At 33.9% G+C, this 20,549-nt stretch overlaps 1 protein-coding gene across 14 annotated transcripts in view; it reads left to right on the plus strand.

Moving 5' to 3' along the window:
- ATF7IP (activating transcription factor 7 interacting protein) overlaps nt 1-20,549 on the plus strand; it is a 110,003-nt gene that overhangs the window by 84,610 nt on the left and 4,844 nt on the right. For 9 of the 14 annotated variants that reach the window (XM_082740599.1, XM_082740590.1, XM_082740596.1 and 6 more), the window contains 5 exons: nt 5,434-5,510; nt 6,090-6,178; nt 8,868-9,503; nt 18,099-18,163; nt 19,845-19,972. In XM_082740599.1, the coding sequence (XP_082596725.1) occupies nt 5,434-5,510; nt 6,090-6,178; nt 8,868-9,503; nt 18,099-18,163; nt 19,845-19,931 (954 nt within the window). In that variant the 3' untranslated portion in view covers nt 19,932-19,972. Of the gene's footprint in view, nt 1-5,433; nt 5,511-6,089; nt 6,179-8,867; nt 9,504-18,098; nt 18,164-19,844; nt 20,310-20,549 lie in introns of those variants that run through there. The other 5 variants (XM_082740594.1, XM_082740595.1, XM_082740592.1 and 2 more) reach the window with 2 other exon arrangements.

The raw sequence follows: 20,549 nt of genomic DNA on the forward strand, positions 1-20,549 counted from the left end.
TTTTTTAAAGATTTTATTTATTTATTTATTTGACAGACTGTGAGGGAGAGAACACAAGCAGGGGGAGTGGGAGAGGGAGAAGCAGGCTTCAGGGAGCCTGATGTGGCACTTGATCCCAGACGCCTGGGATCATGACCTGAGTGAAGGCAGATGCTTAAGGATTGAGCCACCTAGGTGCCCCACCTTGAGAGCTCTCCAACTATAAGATCACGTCATCTGCAAACAGAGAATATGGCACTTTTTCCTTTCTACTATGGCCGCCTGTTATTTCTTTTTCTTGTTTTATTGCTCTGGTGAGATCTTCTCCAGTACCATGTTGAACAGAAGTTGGTGAGTGTGATGTTAGCTGTGGGCTTTTGATGTATAGGTTTTTTGTTTGTTTGTTTTTAATAATGTTGAGGTAACTTCCTTCCATTCCTAATTTGTTTAATTTTTTTTTTTTAAATCGTGAAAGGGTGTTGAAATACAGGAAATGCTTTTTCTACAAGAATTAAGATCATGTTGTTTCCCCGCCCCCTTCATTTTATTAATGTGGTGTTTGATTGACTTATACATTGATTGATTTTTGTGTGAAGCTCTCCTTGCATTCATTCCATGGATAAGTCTCACCTGGTCATGTTGTATAATCCTTTCAGTGTGCTGGTGAATTTGATTTGGTAATATTTTGTTGAGTCTATGTTCATCAGGGATATTAGGCTGTAGTTTTCTTTTATTCTGGTGTCTGGTTTTGGTATCAAGTATGCTGGCCTCATAAAATGGGTTTGGAAGTTTTCTCTCCTCATCAATTCTTTGGAAGAGTTGGCAGACTGCAGTTAATTCTTCTTTAAGTGTCTGGTAGAATTCTGCGTGGCAGCCTTGGTCCTCAGTATTTTTTGTTATTAGAATGGTTTTGATTACTGATTCAGTCTCACTACTGTGTAGATCTTCTTCAAAGTTTTATTTTCTTTTTGATTCAGTCTTGGATGTATATTTCCAGAAAGCTATCCCATTTTTTTCTAGGTTATCCAATGTGTTGCTTTATAATTCTTTATGGTAGTCTTTTGTGATTCTTTTTAATTCTGTGGTATCAGTTGTAATGTGGCATCCTCTTTCATTTATGATTTTATTTATTTATGTCTTCTTTCTTTTTTTACAGGTAATCTAGGTATAGTTTTGCTTATTTTTTGATCCTTTGAAATGCCAACTCTCAGTTGATTTTTCTTTCTATTGACTTTGTGTTCTCTGTTTATCATTTCCTTCCTTCTCCTGAGTATTTTTTTTTTTAAGTCCTTCAAAGTGTAAAGTTAGGTTGTTGATTTGAGATCTTTCTCCTTTTTTAATGGAAGCATGTACCACCATAAATCTTCCTCTTAGTACTACATTTGCTGCATAAATTTTCCCATAAATTTGGTATGTTGTGTTTGTGTTTTTATTTATCTTAAGATATTTTCTGATATATCTGTGATTTCTTTTATATATTAGTTTTTTTAAGTGTTTAATTTCTACATATATATGACTTTTCCATTTTTCCTTCTGCTCTTGATTTCTACTTTTGTTCCTTTGTGGTTGTAAGAGATACTTGGTCAGAGTTACATTTTTATAAATTTGTTAAGGCTTATTTTGTGATTGATTAATATTTGATCTGTCCTGGAGAATGTTCTGTGTGCACTTGAGAAAAATTTTGTATTTTTCTGCTGTTGGGAGAAAATTTCTATAAATGTCTGGTCCATTTGGTCTTTGGTATTGGTTCACTTTTGCTATTTCCTTAATTGAATGTTTCTCTGGATCATCTACTCATTATATAGAAGGATGGACTGAAAACTCCTATTATTGTGTTGCTGTTTGTTTTTCAATTCTGTCAGTATTTATACATTGAGGCCTTGATGTTATGTGTATATATGTGTATAAATATTATATTTAGTCAGTTGGTGCTTTTGTCATTATATAATGTCCTTTTATGTATCTTTTATGGGTGTTTTATCTGATTACCATGGGGATTATATAAACTATTTTAACTGGTAGCAACTTCAATCATATTTAAGAACTTCTGCCTCTATAACTTTGTTATTAGTTTTATTATATCTTTTTAAAATTCTATATCCTTTAACATAAATTTACAGTTACTTTTATGCCTAAATGTGTATGTACAATTACACGTGATTTACTGCACTAACTTTCTAGTAATAGTAATGCAGGATTCTGTATTTACCTTTATCAGAGAATTTCATCTGTTTGTATGCTTTCAAGTTGCCATCTCATATCCTTTCATTTTCACTTGAAGAACCCATTTTAGCATTTTGTGTGTGTGTGTGGATTGCAGATCTAATGGTCTTGAACTTCCCCAGTTTTTTTAATTTAGGAAAATCTTAATTTTGCCTTAATTTTTGAATAAGTTTTGCTGGATATAGTATTTTTGCTTGGTATTTTTCTTATTCCACACTTTGAATATATCATTCTGCCCCCTTGTAGCCTTCTAGTTATCTGCTGAGAAAACTACTGATAATCTTATGGGAGCTACCTTAAATGTAATGGGTTTTTCTTTTGTTATTTAAAAATTTTTAATCTGTGACTTTCAACACCTTGACTGTGTTTTTCAGTATAGATCCATGAGTTATTCTATTTGGAAGTTTCTGAGCTTTTTGAATTTGAGAACCCTCAAATTTGGAGAGTTTGGGGCCATTATTTGCAAATGCCTTCTGCTATTTTCCTCTCTTCTATTCTTAGATTCCCATATTCATGTATTAGTTTTTTCAGTGGTGCCTCGGAAATCCTTTGGGCTCTGCTCACTTTTTTCTTCTCGTTTCTTTTGCTTTTGTAATTTGATAATTTCAAATAACTTGTCATCAAGTCCACTAAATCTTTATTCAGCTTGGTACAGTCTGGTGTTGATCCCATGTAGTGAATTTTTCAATTCAGTTATTCTTCAGATCCAGAATTTCTTTTGTTTCTATTTTAGAGTTTCTGTTTCTTTGTTAAAATTTTTATTTCTTCATGCATGATTTTTTATAATTTCTTTTAGTTTTCTTTCTGTGTTTTCTTTTACCCCATTGAACATCTTGATATTGGTTATTTTTAATTCTTTAATGGGTAATTCACAGATCGCCATTTTCTTTTAGGGTCAGTTTCTGAAGATTTTGTTGTTGTTGTTGGGGCTGTATTTCTCTGTTGGGGCTCTATGTTTAATTCTCTTAGATTGAAATTTAGGCATTTGAAGAAAAGAACCTTTTTTCCCTGTCTTTTCACAGTTCTTTGTACAGGGGAAGACCTTTACTGTTCAGTTCAGGTATATACTTGGGACCTCTCAGGCCTTTTCTAGAGATGTATTTTCTCTGAGCTTGTGTGTGTATGATTTCTCTGAGCTTGTGAATATAGTTTTTTATCTGAAGAGGCTTGTCTCTTTCTACTCAGAAACTCCCCACTGTCATCTGTCTTCCATATTACAGTTTTGGTTTTATAAGCCATGCTTTTGGAGGTCCCCCTGCTGTCTGTGTTAGAATGGTTTTTCTGGTGCTGTATCAAGCTAATAGGCTCAACCTTTGTTCTCATGTGGCCACTAGACATCCAACATGTGCTACAGATCAGATGAAACAGAAACCAGTGCTTTGGACAGTCCCCAGAAAAGCCAGAATATTGCATGAAAGTTCCACTCTTCCCCCCCCCCCCTTTTTTTAAAAGATTTTATTTATCTATTTGGTAGAGATCACAAGCAGGCAGACAGGCGGGCAGAGAGAGAGAGGAGGAAGCAGACTCCCTGCCAAGCAGAGAGCCAGATGTGGGACTTGATCCCAGGACCCTGAGATCATGACCTGAGCTGAAGGCAGAGGCTTAACCCGCTGAGCCACCCAGGCGCCCCTTCTCTTTCCTTTTTGAAGGAGAAGCCAGAAATGAGAAATTTTGATTGTGTTGTAGGTATCAGGAGGACTTTGGGATATAGTGGATAAGTACAACAGACTTGCCTAACGACTGCAAAGCACTTCTTCTTTGCCTTGCTATTGCTTGGGGTCCTATAACCTCTTGACTGGCTTCTGGAATTCTGACAAAGGAAATTTGATCCATCCCATGAGGGATGAAGATGTTAGTCTTCCTATTCTGTCATCTGTTGGTGTCACCACACTGTAGTACTTAAGGTCTTCCATCCATTGGCCATCCCATATTCTAAGCCAGTTGTATTTATTTATTATGCTTTTACTCCTTCTTTTTCTATTTTTCTCCTTGAAATGTTTTTTATCTTCATCTTAGCTATTTTCAGTGTAGTAACCTATATGAAGATGCATTTTCCTCAAAAACTTTTTAAAAAAGTTTTTCCATCAGCATTGCACTGTTAAACTTTAATTTGCTTTTCTATTTGTTTCATGTGTTTTTGTCCACAGGCAGATTTTAACCACCTTTTGAGCAATTCATGGTAGTTTTTTCTCTTATCTTCTCTATCTGTATAACTTGTATAATGCTATACTTGTTGGTCAGAGTTATTCTTTTATCCTGTAAAAAGCATCAAGATTGGTTGATTGAAAAGAGTGATTAGCGGCATCTACTTGATGTGATTTTAAGCACCTGCCACCTTTGTTTTAGTATTTATTATTACTATTACATTAATTAAATCTTGAGCAGAATTATTTATATTTCTTAATTTAAGAAATAATATGATGATAGTATAATTATTAACAGAGGCCCAAGTAATGATAATTAATATGTATATGTATAAGAATTCCATTTCTATATTCCTTGTTTTGAGGGGGAAAAGGCTGAAATTAGTTAATACTTAATTAAGTTTAGAATTGAAATATCTTTTTATGAAGTTACCAGTCACGTAGTGGCAAGTAGTTATTTTTTAAACAATAATTGAAAAAATAATTTTGATTTGTGGCCTTAGGTACCATTTTATTGGTAATCAGCTATTTCTGTAAAAGAATAAATATGTACTCTGTTGAGTTCCTGTTGGTAATTTGGTGCCTGCTATGTGTGGTATGTAGTAGACATTCACTTGATTTTGAATAGATATGTCTAATTATTCTTCAGATTCATATTATCAATATTTATTGAACCCTTACAGCATGTAAACCACTTTTACATTCTCTATTTACTCATCTTAAAAAACTGAGGTATAGGAATTATTATATTAATCTTTCACACAATTGTCACAATGGGTTAAGTAATTTGTTTTAAGTAATTTGTTTAAGTGGCAATGTCAAGATTCAAAGCCCTGGCTTTTTTCTTTTCTCCTCTAGTAATATTTTCTGGAAGTAACAGGTAATATATAATGAAAGCATATAAGATTTTTTTTGTGTTGTTGTTGTTGTTTTCTTTTTTTTTATAATACTGGTTTCTAGTGCTCAACATAGTAATTCAACATTCTTACATGTTACAAAATGGTCACAATAGGTCGAGTTAAGGTCATATTTTTAAAGATTGCTTGTGAATTGGGTTTTATTTTACGTGGGTGTTTTTCTCCCCCAGAATCCACCAAACCCACCAGTATCACCAGGAAAGTCTGTAGTTGATGTCAACAGCAATAACAACAATGTGCCATACAGGTGAGAATTGTAAACAGTCTTTCAAGTTTTTAAATAATAGAACAAGGTTCTGATTTTCTTTATTTTACAGGAAAATTTTGGAATGTATTGCTATTTATTTTTGTAGAGATAAGTGTTTGGTATTCTGGATTTAGATTTTCTTCTTTTTTTGTTTTGTTATAATTGTTCATTTGTGGTTATGGTTTTGCTAATTTATTTTGAGGCTTTCTTTGGTTATTGAAGATTTCTTTAACCACTTGTGCTAAATAGTATTCTTGCAAAGTAATTGAGAAATATTTTGATCAAGGGTGATAAAAATTAATGTCTATAGATACTGGGATGTACGTTTGGCTTTTTGTTAAAATGTTGAGGACATTAGAATATAAGAGAAAGACTCTTCCTTAATTCCATAGACCCCAGCATGCTGAAGTCTATGTGCCATCTTTATCTATGCATTCATTTGCACTTTAGTGCTACAATACCCAGGTCTTGCCGTGCTTTCCCCTATCGGCCACTGCTTTCTCTATTCATAAAATGATGTCCTCCTGAATGGCATTTTCACTGACTATTTGTATATATATATATATATATATTTTGTAGAAATGCAGGCACAGTGAGACAGATGCTGGAGTCCAAAAGGAATGTAAGTGAGAGTGCACCACCAACCTTTCCAACCCCTGTGAATACAGGTAATATTTTTTAATACCAAAATAACAATTTCTTAGGAACTGAAGGTTTTGGTTCTCTTTTATTACAAATTTTTGAAATTAAAATGATCTAAGATAAATAAGTTCTAAGATAAATGAGGTATTTATCTAAAATTCAACAAGTATAAAATTTTATTTAAAAATTAGGATTACAGATACGCATGCAAATATAGAAATTCAAGTCTCTAGTGGTTCTCAAATTTTCTGGTTTCCATATCCCTGTATAATCTTATAATAATAATATAAAGAATCCCAAAGAGCTTTCATTTTTATGGCTTATACTAATTGATATTTACTATAGTGGAAATTAAAACATAAAATTTTAAATGTTTATTTAAAAATCATAACAAACAGGGGCACCTGAGTGGCTCAGTGGGTTAAGCCTCTGCCTTCAGCTCAGGTCATGATCTCAGGATCCTGGGATCGAGCCACACATCGGGCTCTCTGTTCAGCAGGGAGCCTGCTTCTCCCTCTCTCTCTGCTTGCCTCTCTGCCTACTTGTGAGCTCTCTTTCTATCAAATAAATACATAAAATTAAAAAAAAAATAACAAACCTATATCATGTAACACAAATAACATGTTTTAATGAAAAACACCTTTTTCAAGCTTAAACAGTGAGAAGAGTTATAGTTTACAGGTTTACAAATCTCTTTTAAACTTAAAACATTAAGACAGTTGAAGATTGTTATATCTCTGCATTAAGTCTGTTGCAGTTTGATGTTTTGATTGAAATATGTGAAGAAAATTCAGCCTCATACAAATATATAGTTGGAAAAGGACTAGCCCTTTTAGATTTGTGGATATTCTTCTTTGGCATAGGCAGTAGTTTATTAAAGGTCAGTTGAAAAATGGAATGTGAAACCATACCAATAAACTTTTCTGACTTTTGACAGAAAGTCTGGGGGCACCTGGGTGTAGTGGTGGGTTTAGTGTCTGACTCTTGGTTTTGGTTGGCTCCATGCCCAGTGTGGAGTCTGCTTGGGATTCTCTCTCCCTTCTCTGTCTGCCCCTCCTTCTTTTAAGAAAAAAATCCATTTGTCTGTCTATACTTGGATGGATCTTTTGGTGCTATCATTCATCAATCATTTGGAAAATATTCACTTGGTTATGTAAGACTTCCATTGTTGACACATTTCATTAATAAACTTTTTAAAAATCACATTTATTTCACAGTCGATTTTTATCAGAAGAATCTTTGAAGATTTGGGAAGTTGTCATGTTCTCAGTGGCAGATACAAGTTTTTCCAAAGTTCGAATTTTTGTTTTTAAACTCAAATTGTATCATTGCCGATAAGCTCAAATTGCACCATTGCAGTTATTTTCTTTGAACTGACGCCATGGTTTATTTTTAAGAAAAGATTAGTCTGATACTCAAATGTGAATAATCACAGTATACCTGTAAATCGTCTTTCAAGTAAAAATCGTCTTCCATGTAAAAAGCTTTTAGCTCAGCTTTGTAACTCTTAACAGTAACAGTACAAGCACTTATCCCTGAGCCACCCATGCTGCTTTGGCATGCGGTGGTAATGCTTGCTGTGTATTTCCTATTTCTTCACACAGAATATTCAGAAGACCTGTATTTAAGGGTTGAGATTTAATAAAATTAATACTTTTTACTACTGAATTATGCCATTCTTCAGTGAAGCTCACTTTGTTTTTTACTGTAAGCGTGGTGATAAGGAACGCAGTGATCATTTGGTACCACTCACTACCTTGAGTTTTGTACGAGGCATCAAGTTTTACTCACCATTGCTTTTGCTGTGTCAGTGCAAATACTTACATGGTGAAATCTTATTATTGTTATAAAAAGTTTTGACATTGCTAGCTCCCTGAGAGGGTCTCCGTAATCCCAGGTGTTCCCCTGGATAACAGTGAAGATTAAGATTACTGCTCTAGTGTGCCTTTGAGTTTGGAAAGACTACAGGCAGTGTGAAAGACACTTGGTCCATCAGTTTGAAAGCCATTCAAATGAGAATAAACAAATAGTTAAACCAAAATTATTTAAGATTCCAGTGACCAGCATTTTGATTTTTTTCTGGTCTTTGGTATCATTTCTCTTATTTCTTAATTCATCTCCCATCTTTACTGTTTTATTTCCCAAATCATATAATGTCACTAGAGTGTCAGTAGAGGCAGTCTCCCCATATTAGCTCTTGCCAGGTAATTCTGTAAAACTTGATCCACAGATAGAGGTTTCACACATGGTCCAGGTGATAAAATACAATGACCAAGCTTAATTTATTCATTAATAGTGATGACTTTTACTAGATTGTCTGAGTTTATATCTTCTCAGTGTCCTAAGGCATTTATATTTTTAATGTAAAATATAGTACAGAAATGTACAAAAATATCTGTACCACTTTACCAGATTCTTAGTTTTTCCAGTTACTCTGAGGTGATGATAATAATTTTCAGACACTGTCTTGATACTAAGCAGTCTTCCATATTAATCATAAGCTGTGTGCCAAATACAGATGCAAAAATGCTTCTATAAATTTAATTCTAAGAATTTATAAAACTTAAATCTGAAAGAAAATGTATTATAAAAGACTTTATTATATTTTTTATAAAAGAATTATACTGTAATTCATTAAATTTTATTGTGTTGTATTATGCTAGCTGATAAATGAAAACAGCCATTTAAACTGAGACATGTTTTTTCTTTTTATAGTATCTTCAGCCAGTCTTGTCACTCCTCCAACAGTTGTCAGTAGTCAACCTAAATTGCAGACTCCAGTGACTTCTGGTTCTCTGACAGCAACGTCAGTTCTTCCTGCACCCAACACTGCTACAGTAGTTGCTACTACTCAGGTGCCTAGTGGAAATCCCCAACCTACAATCTCTTTACAACCTTTGCCAGTGATTTTGCATGTACCTGTTGCAGTATCCTCCCAGCCTCAACTCCTACAGAGCCATCCAGGGACTTTAGTGACCAACCAACCATCTGGCAACGTTGAGTTCATTTCTGTACAAAGCCCACCTACAGTGAGTGGTCTTACCAAAAATCCAGTATCCTTGCCAGCCTTGCCAAACCCCACTAAACCAAACAATGTTCCTTCTGTGGCCAGTCCTAGTATTCAGAGGAACTCTCCTGCCAGTGCTGCACCATTAGGAACAACACTTGCTGTACAGGCTGTTCCAACAGCACACTCTATTGTACAAGCCACAAGGACTTCCTTACCTACAGTAGGTCCATCAGGACTCTATAGTCCATCAAATAACAGAGGTCCTATACAGATGAAAATTCCAATCTCTGCTTTTAGTACTTCATCGCCTGCAGAACAGAGTACTACTACCCCAAGAATTGGTAAGTGACTGTGTAGGCTTAAAAATAGAAAAGTAGGCATGTTAATGGCCTATTTGGATAATCGAACATTTGTGTATGTTTGTGGAAGTGGCTATCTTTATTTGAAGACGAAAGTAGAAAGAATATCCTAGATGTTATTTTTAGTAAGTTTTTAGTAACCTAAGAAATAATGTTGTTAAGATGGTATTTGAGAGGGAATTTATTTTGAATGAAAAGTTAGATTTTTAATTTAGCTTTTAGTAATTTTTCCTAATCTGGGTGAAATTCTTCATTGAGGCTTTGGGGCAAGCATTTTGAATTACTTAGATAATAAATTTGGCAGAAGTAGATCACATTTATTTTAAAGTATATCATTCCACATAATATATGCTTATAAGAGAAAATGACAAACCACATATCTTCCCTACCATTTGTTAGAGTTTTTTGTGCATTCATCACTCACATTTTTCGAATTGGAACAGTTTAAAAATAGGTCCTTCTCTCTCTAATTTACTAGAAATGTTGGCTTCTTGTTTTCTTTCTTATGTATTTCCCCATGACATATGATTATCTTTGTATATGTCTGTATGCCTTCCAATATTGCAAAAAGGAGAAATTGATTGTACCTGTATTTGAAATCTGTAAAATTCTATGTCTTCCTTGCTCTTAAGAAGCATACATTTTGTATGCATTCTTAAACTTTCTTATTCTTCATTTCATTTCTGGTTTCACATTTATTCCCACTATTGTAAAAATAGGCAAAAATGGGTAAGTATCATGTATAATAGTGAAATTGCTGCTGATGTCTCTTATTGATATAATAAGTAACCATGAAATATAAAACAGATTCTAAAGTACAAAATTTCATAAGTGAGATATAAGGCCTTTTGTTTTTTTAAATTTGTCATGTAGCCATTAGTACTTTCCCTCTGAGTATATTTTTTCATGTAAAATAGTGATTGTAGTATTTTATAAGGTTGTTGAGAGTAAATGAGTAGATGATCAAAATTATATTGGACAGGAGCTTAAATATCAACCTCATACAAATTTATATCTTGGATACAGGAGGAAATCTGAAATTTTAATCAGTACAATTATTGATAATAATATTTAAAATGTAAATGCTCTCATAGTACAATAACAATATTTGTTAGCTCTGTCTGCTGCCACATTACTCTTAGACTCTGTTATTCATGTTTACAGCACTGAAAGATGCTTGTTTTTTAGTGAATGAGCAAGATTTCGGGGGGGTTGCTTCATTTTTCTCTAATTTATTTCTAATCCTCAGTATATTTTAATATGTCAGGTAGAAAGTGATTTCTGATAGACATTGTGTGTGATTTTGGAGTTTTTCCTCTTTATGAAGTATTGAGCTTAAGATGACACTATTTTTAATTCATGGTCACAAGATACATTCTTCAAAAAAGAACTTTTCCTGATAAGCCATGGCTTGAAAAGAAATAAATAACTTAAAAGATTTTGCTTAAGTTTTTGAATGCTCATACCCTAAACACTTATACAGGTATCAGAGTTATAATTTAATTATTCTGTTTTCTTAAAATTTTATGGCCATTTTTGACACAAAGGGTATATATTTTTCCCAAAATTAGCTAGGTAATGCACTCTATTAGGCATAGCGTTAGTCTGTTTTGTATTTATTAATTACTTCACTGTTCTTGTTTTTGTATGTAAAACTAATAGTTTTCAGAACCATTTCTAATCTGTACATCATTCTACTTTTGCAATAACATACATTTATATTTAAACTTTTATATTTTAACATGTATTTAACACATTTTTATGTATTTTATTGTATAAATTAAGGAGATTGTCATTTCAAGTTCTATTTAGAGTGCTTATGTTTGAAAGTAAACTATTGGATATTAACCATAAATATGAATGATAAGCTTTTTTATTTTTATTGTGTTAATCAGAATGAGATCTGAAATGATGTATTCTTTAATCATGCATCATTTTAGAGGTGCCATAAATGATGTTAGAATAGCCATTTAGCTGTTTAGGCTTCCCAAAACCCAAGCTGACGCCATATGGCACATTTTGGCTGAATATGAAGGTTGAACCCAACCTTTAATACATTTGTAACATGATAAATCAATTAGTTGTATAATTAAAACATTTTAAGTCATATAGTTATGTAGCTATTATTGATTTAATGAGAACATAGGCTATCTAACTAGAATGCATGTAGTTTATTATATTTTATTATATAGTTCATGTGTCCTCCCAGAGTAAGTCAGTATTTTCTGTTTATAGTAAAGTAAAAATTCTCCTAGAGGCTGTGAGGAGATATAGGGCTTAAATTATAGTTAATCATTCATACAAGTTCACTTAAAGAATCAGTGCAGCAGGCCCCTCCCCTAGAATACCAGCACAGGCCCCGCACAGCACCAAGTCTCCTGATCATAGAGTGCTTTGAAGCCTCAGCTCTAGGGAAAATAAGATCTAGCTACTTTTTTTGTTTAACCTTCTCTTAATAAAGCCATTCCTCTCAGGATCAGGACTGTAACAGGCTTTCCCAACAATCACACACACACACACACACACACACACACACACACACACACACTACAGTGACATGAAAAGAAGAAGGAAAGAAAGATACTGAATCACAAATGTAGACTTAGGGAACTCATCAGTTCCTTAAAGCATAGTAGTATTTGTATCATAGGCGTCCCAGAAGAAAAGAGAAAAGGGGGCAGAAGGCTTATCTGAACAAATTATAGCTGAAAACTTCTCAAATCTGAGGAAGGAAATGTACATCAGAATACAAGAAACATAGAGAACTCCCATTAAATCCAACAAAAGCTGACTATCACCAAGGCATATTATAGTCAAATTCACAAAATACACAGACAAGGAAAGAATCCTGAAAGCAGCAAGGGAAAAAGTCCTTAACCTACAAGGGACGACAGATCAGATTCACAACAGATCTGTCCACAAAAACTTGACAGGCCAGAAGAGAGTGGCATGATATGTTCAACATGCTGAATGGGAAGAATATGCAGCCAAGACTACTTTATCCAGCAAGGTGTTATTCAGAATGGAAGGAGCAATAAAGAATTTCCTGACAAACAAAAATTAAATGCGTTTGTGACCACTAAACAAGCACTATGAGAAATATTAAAGAGGACTTTGAGTGGGGGGAACAGAAAAGACCAAAAGCAAAAGCACTAGAAAGGCCCAGAAATTCCCACTTTAGAGGTAACACAGTGGCATTAAATTCATATCTGTCAGTAGTCACTCTGGGTGTTAACAGACTAAATGCTCCAATCAAAAGACATGGGGGATCAGAATGGATTAAAAAAAGAAAAAAGATATATCTGTATGCTGCAAGACACATCTATATGCTACCTACAAGAGACTCATTTTAGACCTAAAATCATCTCCAGATTGAAAGTGAGAGAATGGAAAACCATCTGTCATGCTAATGGATGTAAAAAGAAAATTGGAGTAGTTATACTTACATCAAACTAGATTTGAAACCAAAGACTGTAACAAGCAATGAAGAAGGGCACTGTATCATAATTTAGGGGTCTGCCCACCAAGAAGAGCTAACAGTGCCCCCAACTTGGGAACATCCAAATATATAAATCAGTTAATAATGAACATGAAGAAACTCATTGATAATAATGCAATAGTAGTAGTAGGGGACTTTAATACCCCATTTATAGCAGTAGACAGATCTTTTAAGCAGAAAAATCAACAAGAAAACAATGGCTTTGAATGACACACTGGACCAGATGGACTTAACAGATATATTCAGAACATTTCAGCCTAAAGCAGCAGAATACACATTTTTTTAAAAAAAGATTTTATTTATTTTTTGAGACAGTGCATGCACACAAGCAGGGGGAGAAGCAGACTCCCTATTGAGCTGGGAGCCCAACTCAGAACTTGATCCCAGCACCCTGGGATCATGACCTGAGCTGAAGGCAGATGCTTAACTGATTGAGCCACCCAGGTGTCCAGAATACACATTCTTTTTGAGTGCACATGGGACATTCTCCAGAATAGATAATTTACTGGGTCACAAATCAGCCCTTAACAAGTACAAAAAGATTGAAATCATACAATGAATGTTTTCAGATCACAACATTATGAAATTTGAATTCAACCACAAGAAACATTTTGGAAAGGCCACAAATACATGGAGGTTAAAGAGCATTTTTAAGAATGATGAATGGGTTAACCAGGAAATTAAAGAAGAATTTAAAAAAAATACATGGATGCAAATGCAAGTGAAAATACTCCAGTCCAAAACCTTTAGAATACAGCAGAGGCAGTCCTAAGAAGGAATTAGGTTGCAGTACAGGCCTACCTCAAGAAACAAGGAAAGGCTGAAATACACAAACTAACTTTACATCTAAAGGAGCTAGGAAAAAAAAAAAAACACAGCAAATAAAGCCTAAAGCCACAGAAGAAAGGAAATAATAAAGATAAAAGTAGAAATAAATGCTATAGAAATAAACAAAAAAACCCAGTAGAACAGATCAGAGGAGTTAAGAGCTGGTTCTTGGAAAGAATTAATAAAATTGATAAACCCCTAGTCAGACTTACCACAAGGAAAAAAGAAAGGACTCGAATAAAATCACAGGTTAGAGAGCAATTACAACCAACACTACAGAAATACAATTATAAGAGAATATTGTGAGAAATTATATGCCACCAATCTGGGCAATCTGAAATTCCTAGAAACATTCCTAGAAACATATAAACTACCAAAACTGAAACAGGAAGAAATAGAAAATTAGAACAGACCCAATAACCAGCAAAGAAATTGAATCAGTAATCAAAAGTGTTCCAATGAACAAAATTCCAGGGCCAGATGGCTTTCCAGGGGAATTCTACCAGACATTTAAAGAAGAATTAATACCATTTCTTCTCAAACCATTCCAAAATGTACCAAATGGAAGGAAAGCTTCTAAACTCATTCTGCAAGGCCAGCATTACCTTGATTCCAAAACCAAAGACCCCACTAAAAAGAGGAATTACAGGCCAATATCATAGATGAACATGGATGCAAAAATTCTCAACAGGACAACACATCAAATCCAACAGACATTGTAAAAGAATTCTTCACAATGATAAAGTGACATTCATGGGCTTCATGCAAATCAATCAACATAATCTACCATGTTAATAAAAAAAAAGGATAAGAACCATATGATTCCCTCAATAGATGCAGAAAAAGTATTTGCAAAATGGAGCATCCATTCTTGATAAAAACCCTCAACAAAGTAGGTATAGATGGAACATATGTCAGTGTTGTAAAGGTCATATATGAAAGACCCACGGCTATTATTCTCAGTGGGGAAAAACTGAGAGCTTTTCTTCTGTGGTAAGGAACACAACATGGATGACCGCCCTGACTATTACTATTTAGCATGGTACTGGAAGTCTTAACCTCAGCAATCAGACAGGAAGAAGAAAAGGCATCCAAATCAAGTAAGAAGTCAAACTTCCACTATTTGCACCTGACATATTATACTATGTAGAAAACCCAAAGATTCCACCAAAGATGTGAGTTCAGCAAAGTTGCAGGATATAAAATCAAGGTATAGAAATCTGTTGCACTTCTATACACCGAAAATGAAGCAGCAGGAAATCAAGGAATTGATCCCATTTATAGTTGTACTAAAAACCACAAGATACCTAGGAAGAAATCTAACCAAAGAGGGAAAAAAATCTGGAAACTGTAGAACACTTATGATAGAGAAATTGAAGAGGACACAACAAAATGGGAAATAATTCCATGCCCACCCATGGATAGGAAGAATAAATATTGTGAAAATGTCTATTCTGCCCAAAGCAATCTACACAAAAAATGCAATCCCTACCAAATTACCATCAGCATTTTCACAAAGCTAGAACAAACAATACTAAAATTCGTGTGGAACTACAAAAGACATTGAATAGCCAAAAGTCATCCTGAAAAAGAAAACCAAAGCTGCAGCCCTCACAATTCCGGTTTTCAAGCTGTATTACAAAGCTATAATCATCAAGACAATATGGTACTGGCACAAAAATAGACACTTAAATGAGTGGAACAGAATAGAGAATCCCGAAATGGACTCACAACTGTATGGCCAACTAATTTTCAACAAGGCAAGAACATATCCAAAGGAAAAAAGATAGTCTCTTCAATAAATGATGCCAGGAAAATTGGACAGCCAGCCACATGCAGAAGAATGAAACTGGACCACTTTCACCATACAGAAAAATAAATTGAAAATGGATGAAAGACCACAGTGTGAGACAGGAAACCTACAAAATCCTACAGGAGAGCACAGGCAGAAACCGTTTTTAACCTGGGGCATAGCAACTTCTTACTAGACATGTTGCTAGTGGCAAGGGAAACAAGCAGAAATGAACTATTGGGACTTGATCAAGATAAGCTTCTGCTCAGCAAAGGATATAACCAACAAAACTAAAAGGCAGCCTATGGCATGGGAGAAGATACTGACATATGACATTGACACATGACATATCTGATGAAGTGTTATTATCCAAAATCTATAAATAACTTACAAACTCAATATCCAAAAACCAAATAATCCAATTAAGAAATGGGCAGAAGACATGAATAGGTATTTTCTCCCAAAATATATACAGATGGCCAATAGGCATATGCAAAAGTGCTTAGCATTATGCATCATCAGGGAGATACAAATCAAAACCACAGTGATACACCACCTCACACCAGGCAGAATGGCTAAAATTAACACTCAGGAAAAAACAGATGCTGGTGAAGATGCAGAGAAAGGGGAATCCTTTTGCACTGTTGGTGGGAATGCAAACTAGTGAAGCCACTCTGAAAAACAGTATGGAGGTTTCTCAAAAGGGTAAAAATAGAACCGCCCTGCAGTCCAGCAATTGCACTGCTAGATATTCACCCAAATGATTTTAAAAAACAAACAAAAAACAAAAACAGATTGAAAGGGGTATATGTACCCCAGTGTTTACGCAGCATTATCAGCAATAGCCAAATTATGGAAAAAGCCCAAATATCCAAGTGATGAATGGATAAAGAAGAGGTATTATACACACACACACACACACACACTCTCACACACAACGGAATATTACTCGCCCATCAAAAAGATGAAATCTTGCCACTTGCAATGATGTGAAGGGTGCTAGAGTGTATTATGCTAAGTGAAACAGGACAGAGAAAGACAAATACCATATGATTTCACTCATGTGGAATTTAGGAAATGAAACAGATGAACATATGGGAAAGAGGGAACAAAAGAGCAAGGGAAATAAGCCATAAGAGACGGTTGTAGGTAGGGGTTAAATGGGTGATGGGTATTAGGGAAGGTCAGTTGTTAGGATAAGAACTGGGTGTTACCTGTAAGTGATGAATCACTAAATTTTGTTCCTCCAACCAATATTTCACTGTATGTTAACAAACTAGAATTCAAATAAAAATTTGGGAAATTTCATTCACTCATGAAATATTAAATACCCATAATTGGTCTAAAATCTTGCAGACGCACAGAAGTGTACATATAGTCCACATTCTCACCGAGCTTGCAATCAAATAGGGGACTTTGCCATTAAATAAGTAATTTATTATAAATGTGGTTAATGTTAAGATAATGAGGTTTCTGTGAGAGGATGTGGGAGATCTAGAAAAGGTATGTGATAATAAATGGAAAGATGGTAGGCAGTGGGATGAAAGCATTTTTGCAGGGGAGAGTGACAGCCATGAACACTGGCTACAGCCAGGAAAAGGGTTTGGGGGAGATAAAAGGTAGAGTTAGGGGGCGCCTGGGTGGCTCAATGGGTTAAAGCCTCTGCTTTTTTTTTTTTTTTTTTTTTTTAACGGTTTACTCTATATGTGTTCTGGAGATTTGGAATGAAAGAAATGCCATATTTTGACCAAGAACATTATTATCTACAGAAAGCAAGGATAGGATGTTTCAGCATTGGAAATTCACCAAAGAGGAAATTACCAAAGAGGAAAAGTTACATAATCATCTCAGTAGATGCTAAACACATTTGATAAAATTTAATACCTTCTTTTTAGAAGTTGAGGCAGAAAAACATACTTGATTAATTTTCTTTGCTGTTCTCAAAGTAACTTTCATATGTGTATATGCATATATATCACAAACTAAGTGCAAAGTAATTGAAAAATGCATTTAAAATAATCTGAATTACTGAGATTATACATATATATTTTCTCAGAATCTCTTTGTAGTTTGTGATGATTTTATTATATTTTTGCCATGTCATTACATCTTTTTCTCCAAAGGCATATAGTATGGAGCAATTAGATTTTAGCCATTTACATATGTTGGGATATTGAAGTTATGCACATCCTAAATTATTTCTTTGAAGATATTCTTTAAGATAGAGTTAAATATTTTGGGCATTGGGTACATGGAAGTTTTTTCTCTGTATTGGGAATTTGCCCTTCTGAAAGTTACTGTAGAAATGGTCTGTGAGAGAGTTCATTTACATATGTGACATGTTAATAGAAGAAAATAATTGGAGAAAATTACATTAGTTGTTGTATATAAGACAATCAAACCTTTCACCTTGTGTAGGTGCTTTTTAAAAATGACTTTTATTTTTTTGATTCCTCAGAAAACCAGACAAACAAAACAATAGATACTTCTGTTAATAAGAAAGCAGCTGATAGCACATCACAGGTGAGATTTCTTCCTTCTATTTCAAAGTAAAATTGTAATTACAGCTCACAGGATAATGGATTTCCAATATTGGAAAATGGATTTTCCAGTATTGGATAATGGATTTCCAATATTCTTTAATACAATGAAAATTATTCTAATTTAGTAATCATACTTCTCAGACCTAGAATTTCAATTTTTGTTTTTCAGTTTCTACTTTTGAGATTTCTTATACATTTGTTATTATTATATTTTCCTTTATTTCTTTAAATGTATTCTTAAAAGCTGTTTTGAAGACTTTGCTGAATTCAACATTTGGTTCCACTTGGGAGTCATTTTCTTTTGACATTTTTTTTGGATTCTGCTTTACTGGGCTTTGCATGTTTGTCTAATAATTTTTGATAAATTTAAATTTTAGTAAATATTGAAAATTGGACCTTATAAATATGTTGCAGTAAGTGGATTCTTTTACATGCTTTAAGAATTTGTTAAGAGGACTTCTGGGTGGCTCAGTGGGTTAAGCCTTTGCCTTTGGCTCAGGTCATGATCTCAAGTCCTGGGATGGAGTCCCTCATCGGGCTCTCTGCTCAGCAGGGAGCTTGCTTCCTCTCTCCCCTCTCTGCCTGCCTCTCTGCCTACTTGTGATCTCTGTCTGTCAAATAAATAAATAAAATCTTAAAAAAAAAAAAGAATTTGTTAAGAACTTTAATTTTTGGATTGTAGGTTTTTGTGTGTGTTAAATCATTTCCAATGAAGTCATTATCATAGAGAGATTCATAATTGTAAGATTTAGAATTTACATCATTATCTTTGGATTGGACCTGAATTTTTTAATATCAAGGAATTATTTTCTTGAATTACATAAAATTTGAATTTTGTAGCTGAAAACCTTAATCATTTGGAGCTGATTTCAGTATAATATGTTATAAAGTAATTACGATTAACATTACACAGTATATGTTATACCTGGTGTTAAGCTCTTTGTATGCATATTTGGATTCATCCTTATAACAGACCCCATATCCAGAGTTTGGGAATTGAGGATGTTATCTTTTAATATAAATTCACATTGCTAATATGAGCTAGAACTAAAAGATGCCTCAGTCTTTTTGACTTAAAGATACTGGCTATTTAGGTCTGTATTGTACTACTTCCTTTTTTGTTGCTATTATGTAGAATTTTAAATTACATTTCTAATGATTTGGGACAATGGGTTGATTAGGTTGGATGTCAGTTAATAGTGTAGCATACACCATATCTTATTATAGCATACCTTTTGTTAGGGGAGAAGATTATTTTATATAACCCAGTTCTAGCTTTGAAGTTGCCTTTGGTGCTTTGGTGAATTAATACTGATAATTTGGTATAGCATTGATCAATATTTTAAATGCTGGAAAATGGTGTTTATGTTTAATCACTTAACAGTGAAAGTACTTAGCTCTGTGCAATAAGCAAATAAAAAAAAAACAACCTCTAAAATTTCTTGTGAAAATCTTTCAAAATTCTTTTCTGGATGACAGATGTATAGCTCATGAGTATTTGGGGTCATTTGTCTGACAGACTATTTTTTTCAAGGAAAGCCATTTAGTGTTCCAGATTGAACCAGGCTATTCATTATTCTTGTTGCCCCTTAGTATTATTTCATTTTCCCCTTACATCTGCCAGAGTTTCCTTTGCAAAATGCAGAAGTTTTGTTTTTCAGAGTGGAAAAGCCACAGGCAGTGATTCAGGTGGTGTCATTGATCTCACAATGGATGATGAAGAGAGTGGAGCTTCACAAGGTACTTAATAAGTAATTGTACCAGTACCAAGAAATGTTTTGATAACATTTTTTTCTTTTAATCCAGTATAGTAACCAGTGAAGACAGATCTCTGTAGCATTATGCTTGATGCATTTGTATCTATTTTAGAATAAAAGTTTTTTTTTTTATATTATCCTATATAGTGGTTGCCTATTTTTGAGGGCTTTTTCTGAGATGCAAGCATTTATTTCATAGGCTGTCCTATACCTTCTTTGAGATTAGATACTCTATGTGTATCTTATTTTAATAACTGGATAATGTAAATAAGCAACACTCTATATTAGCTAACAAAAGAACCTAAACAGTGATAAAGGTCACTGATAAAAAAAATTCATCAATATATATATATATGTTTAGGAGAATATCCTTGCTCTAGATAATGGATACGTGTGATATAGGAAATGAAATTATTCTGATTGACATGATGAAAAACAATGTAAAACTATTTCTATAAATGTGACTTAGAATATGTGATAGAATCAATGGTGAATTATTTAAGGCTGTGATGTGATGTTTTAATGTGGTAAATGTTTTAACGTGGTAAACATGTAAATGTGGTAAATAGAAATAAATTGTTCACTTAGTGGTAAATGTGACTCAATGGC

Source organism: Mustela nivalis (genome assembly GCF_964662115.1).
Source record: "Mustela nivalis genome assembly, chromosome: 7".
NCBI lineage: Eukaryota > Metazoa > Chordata > Mammalia > Carnivora > Mustelidae > Mustela > Mustela nivalis.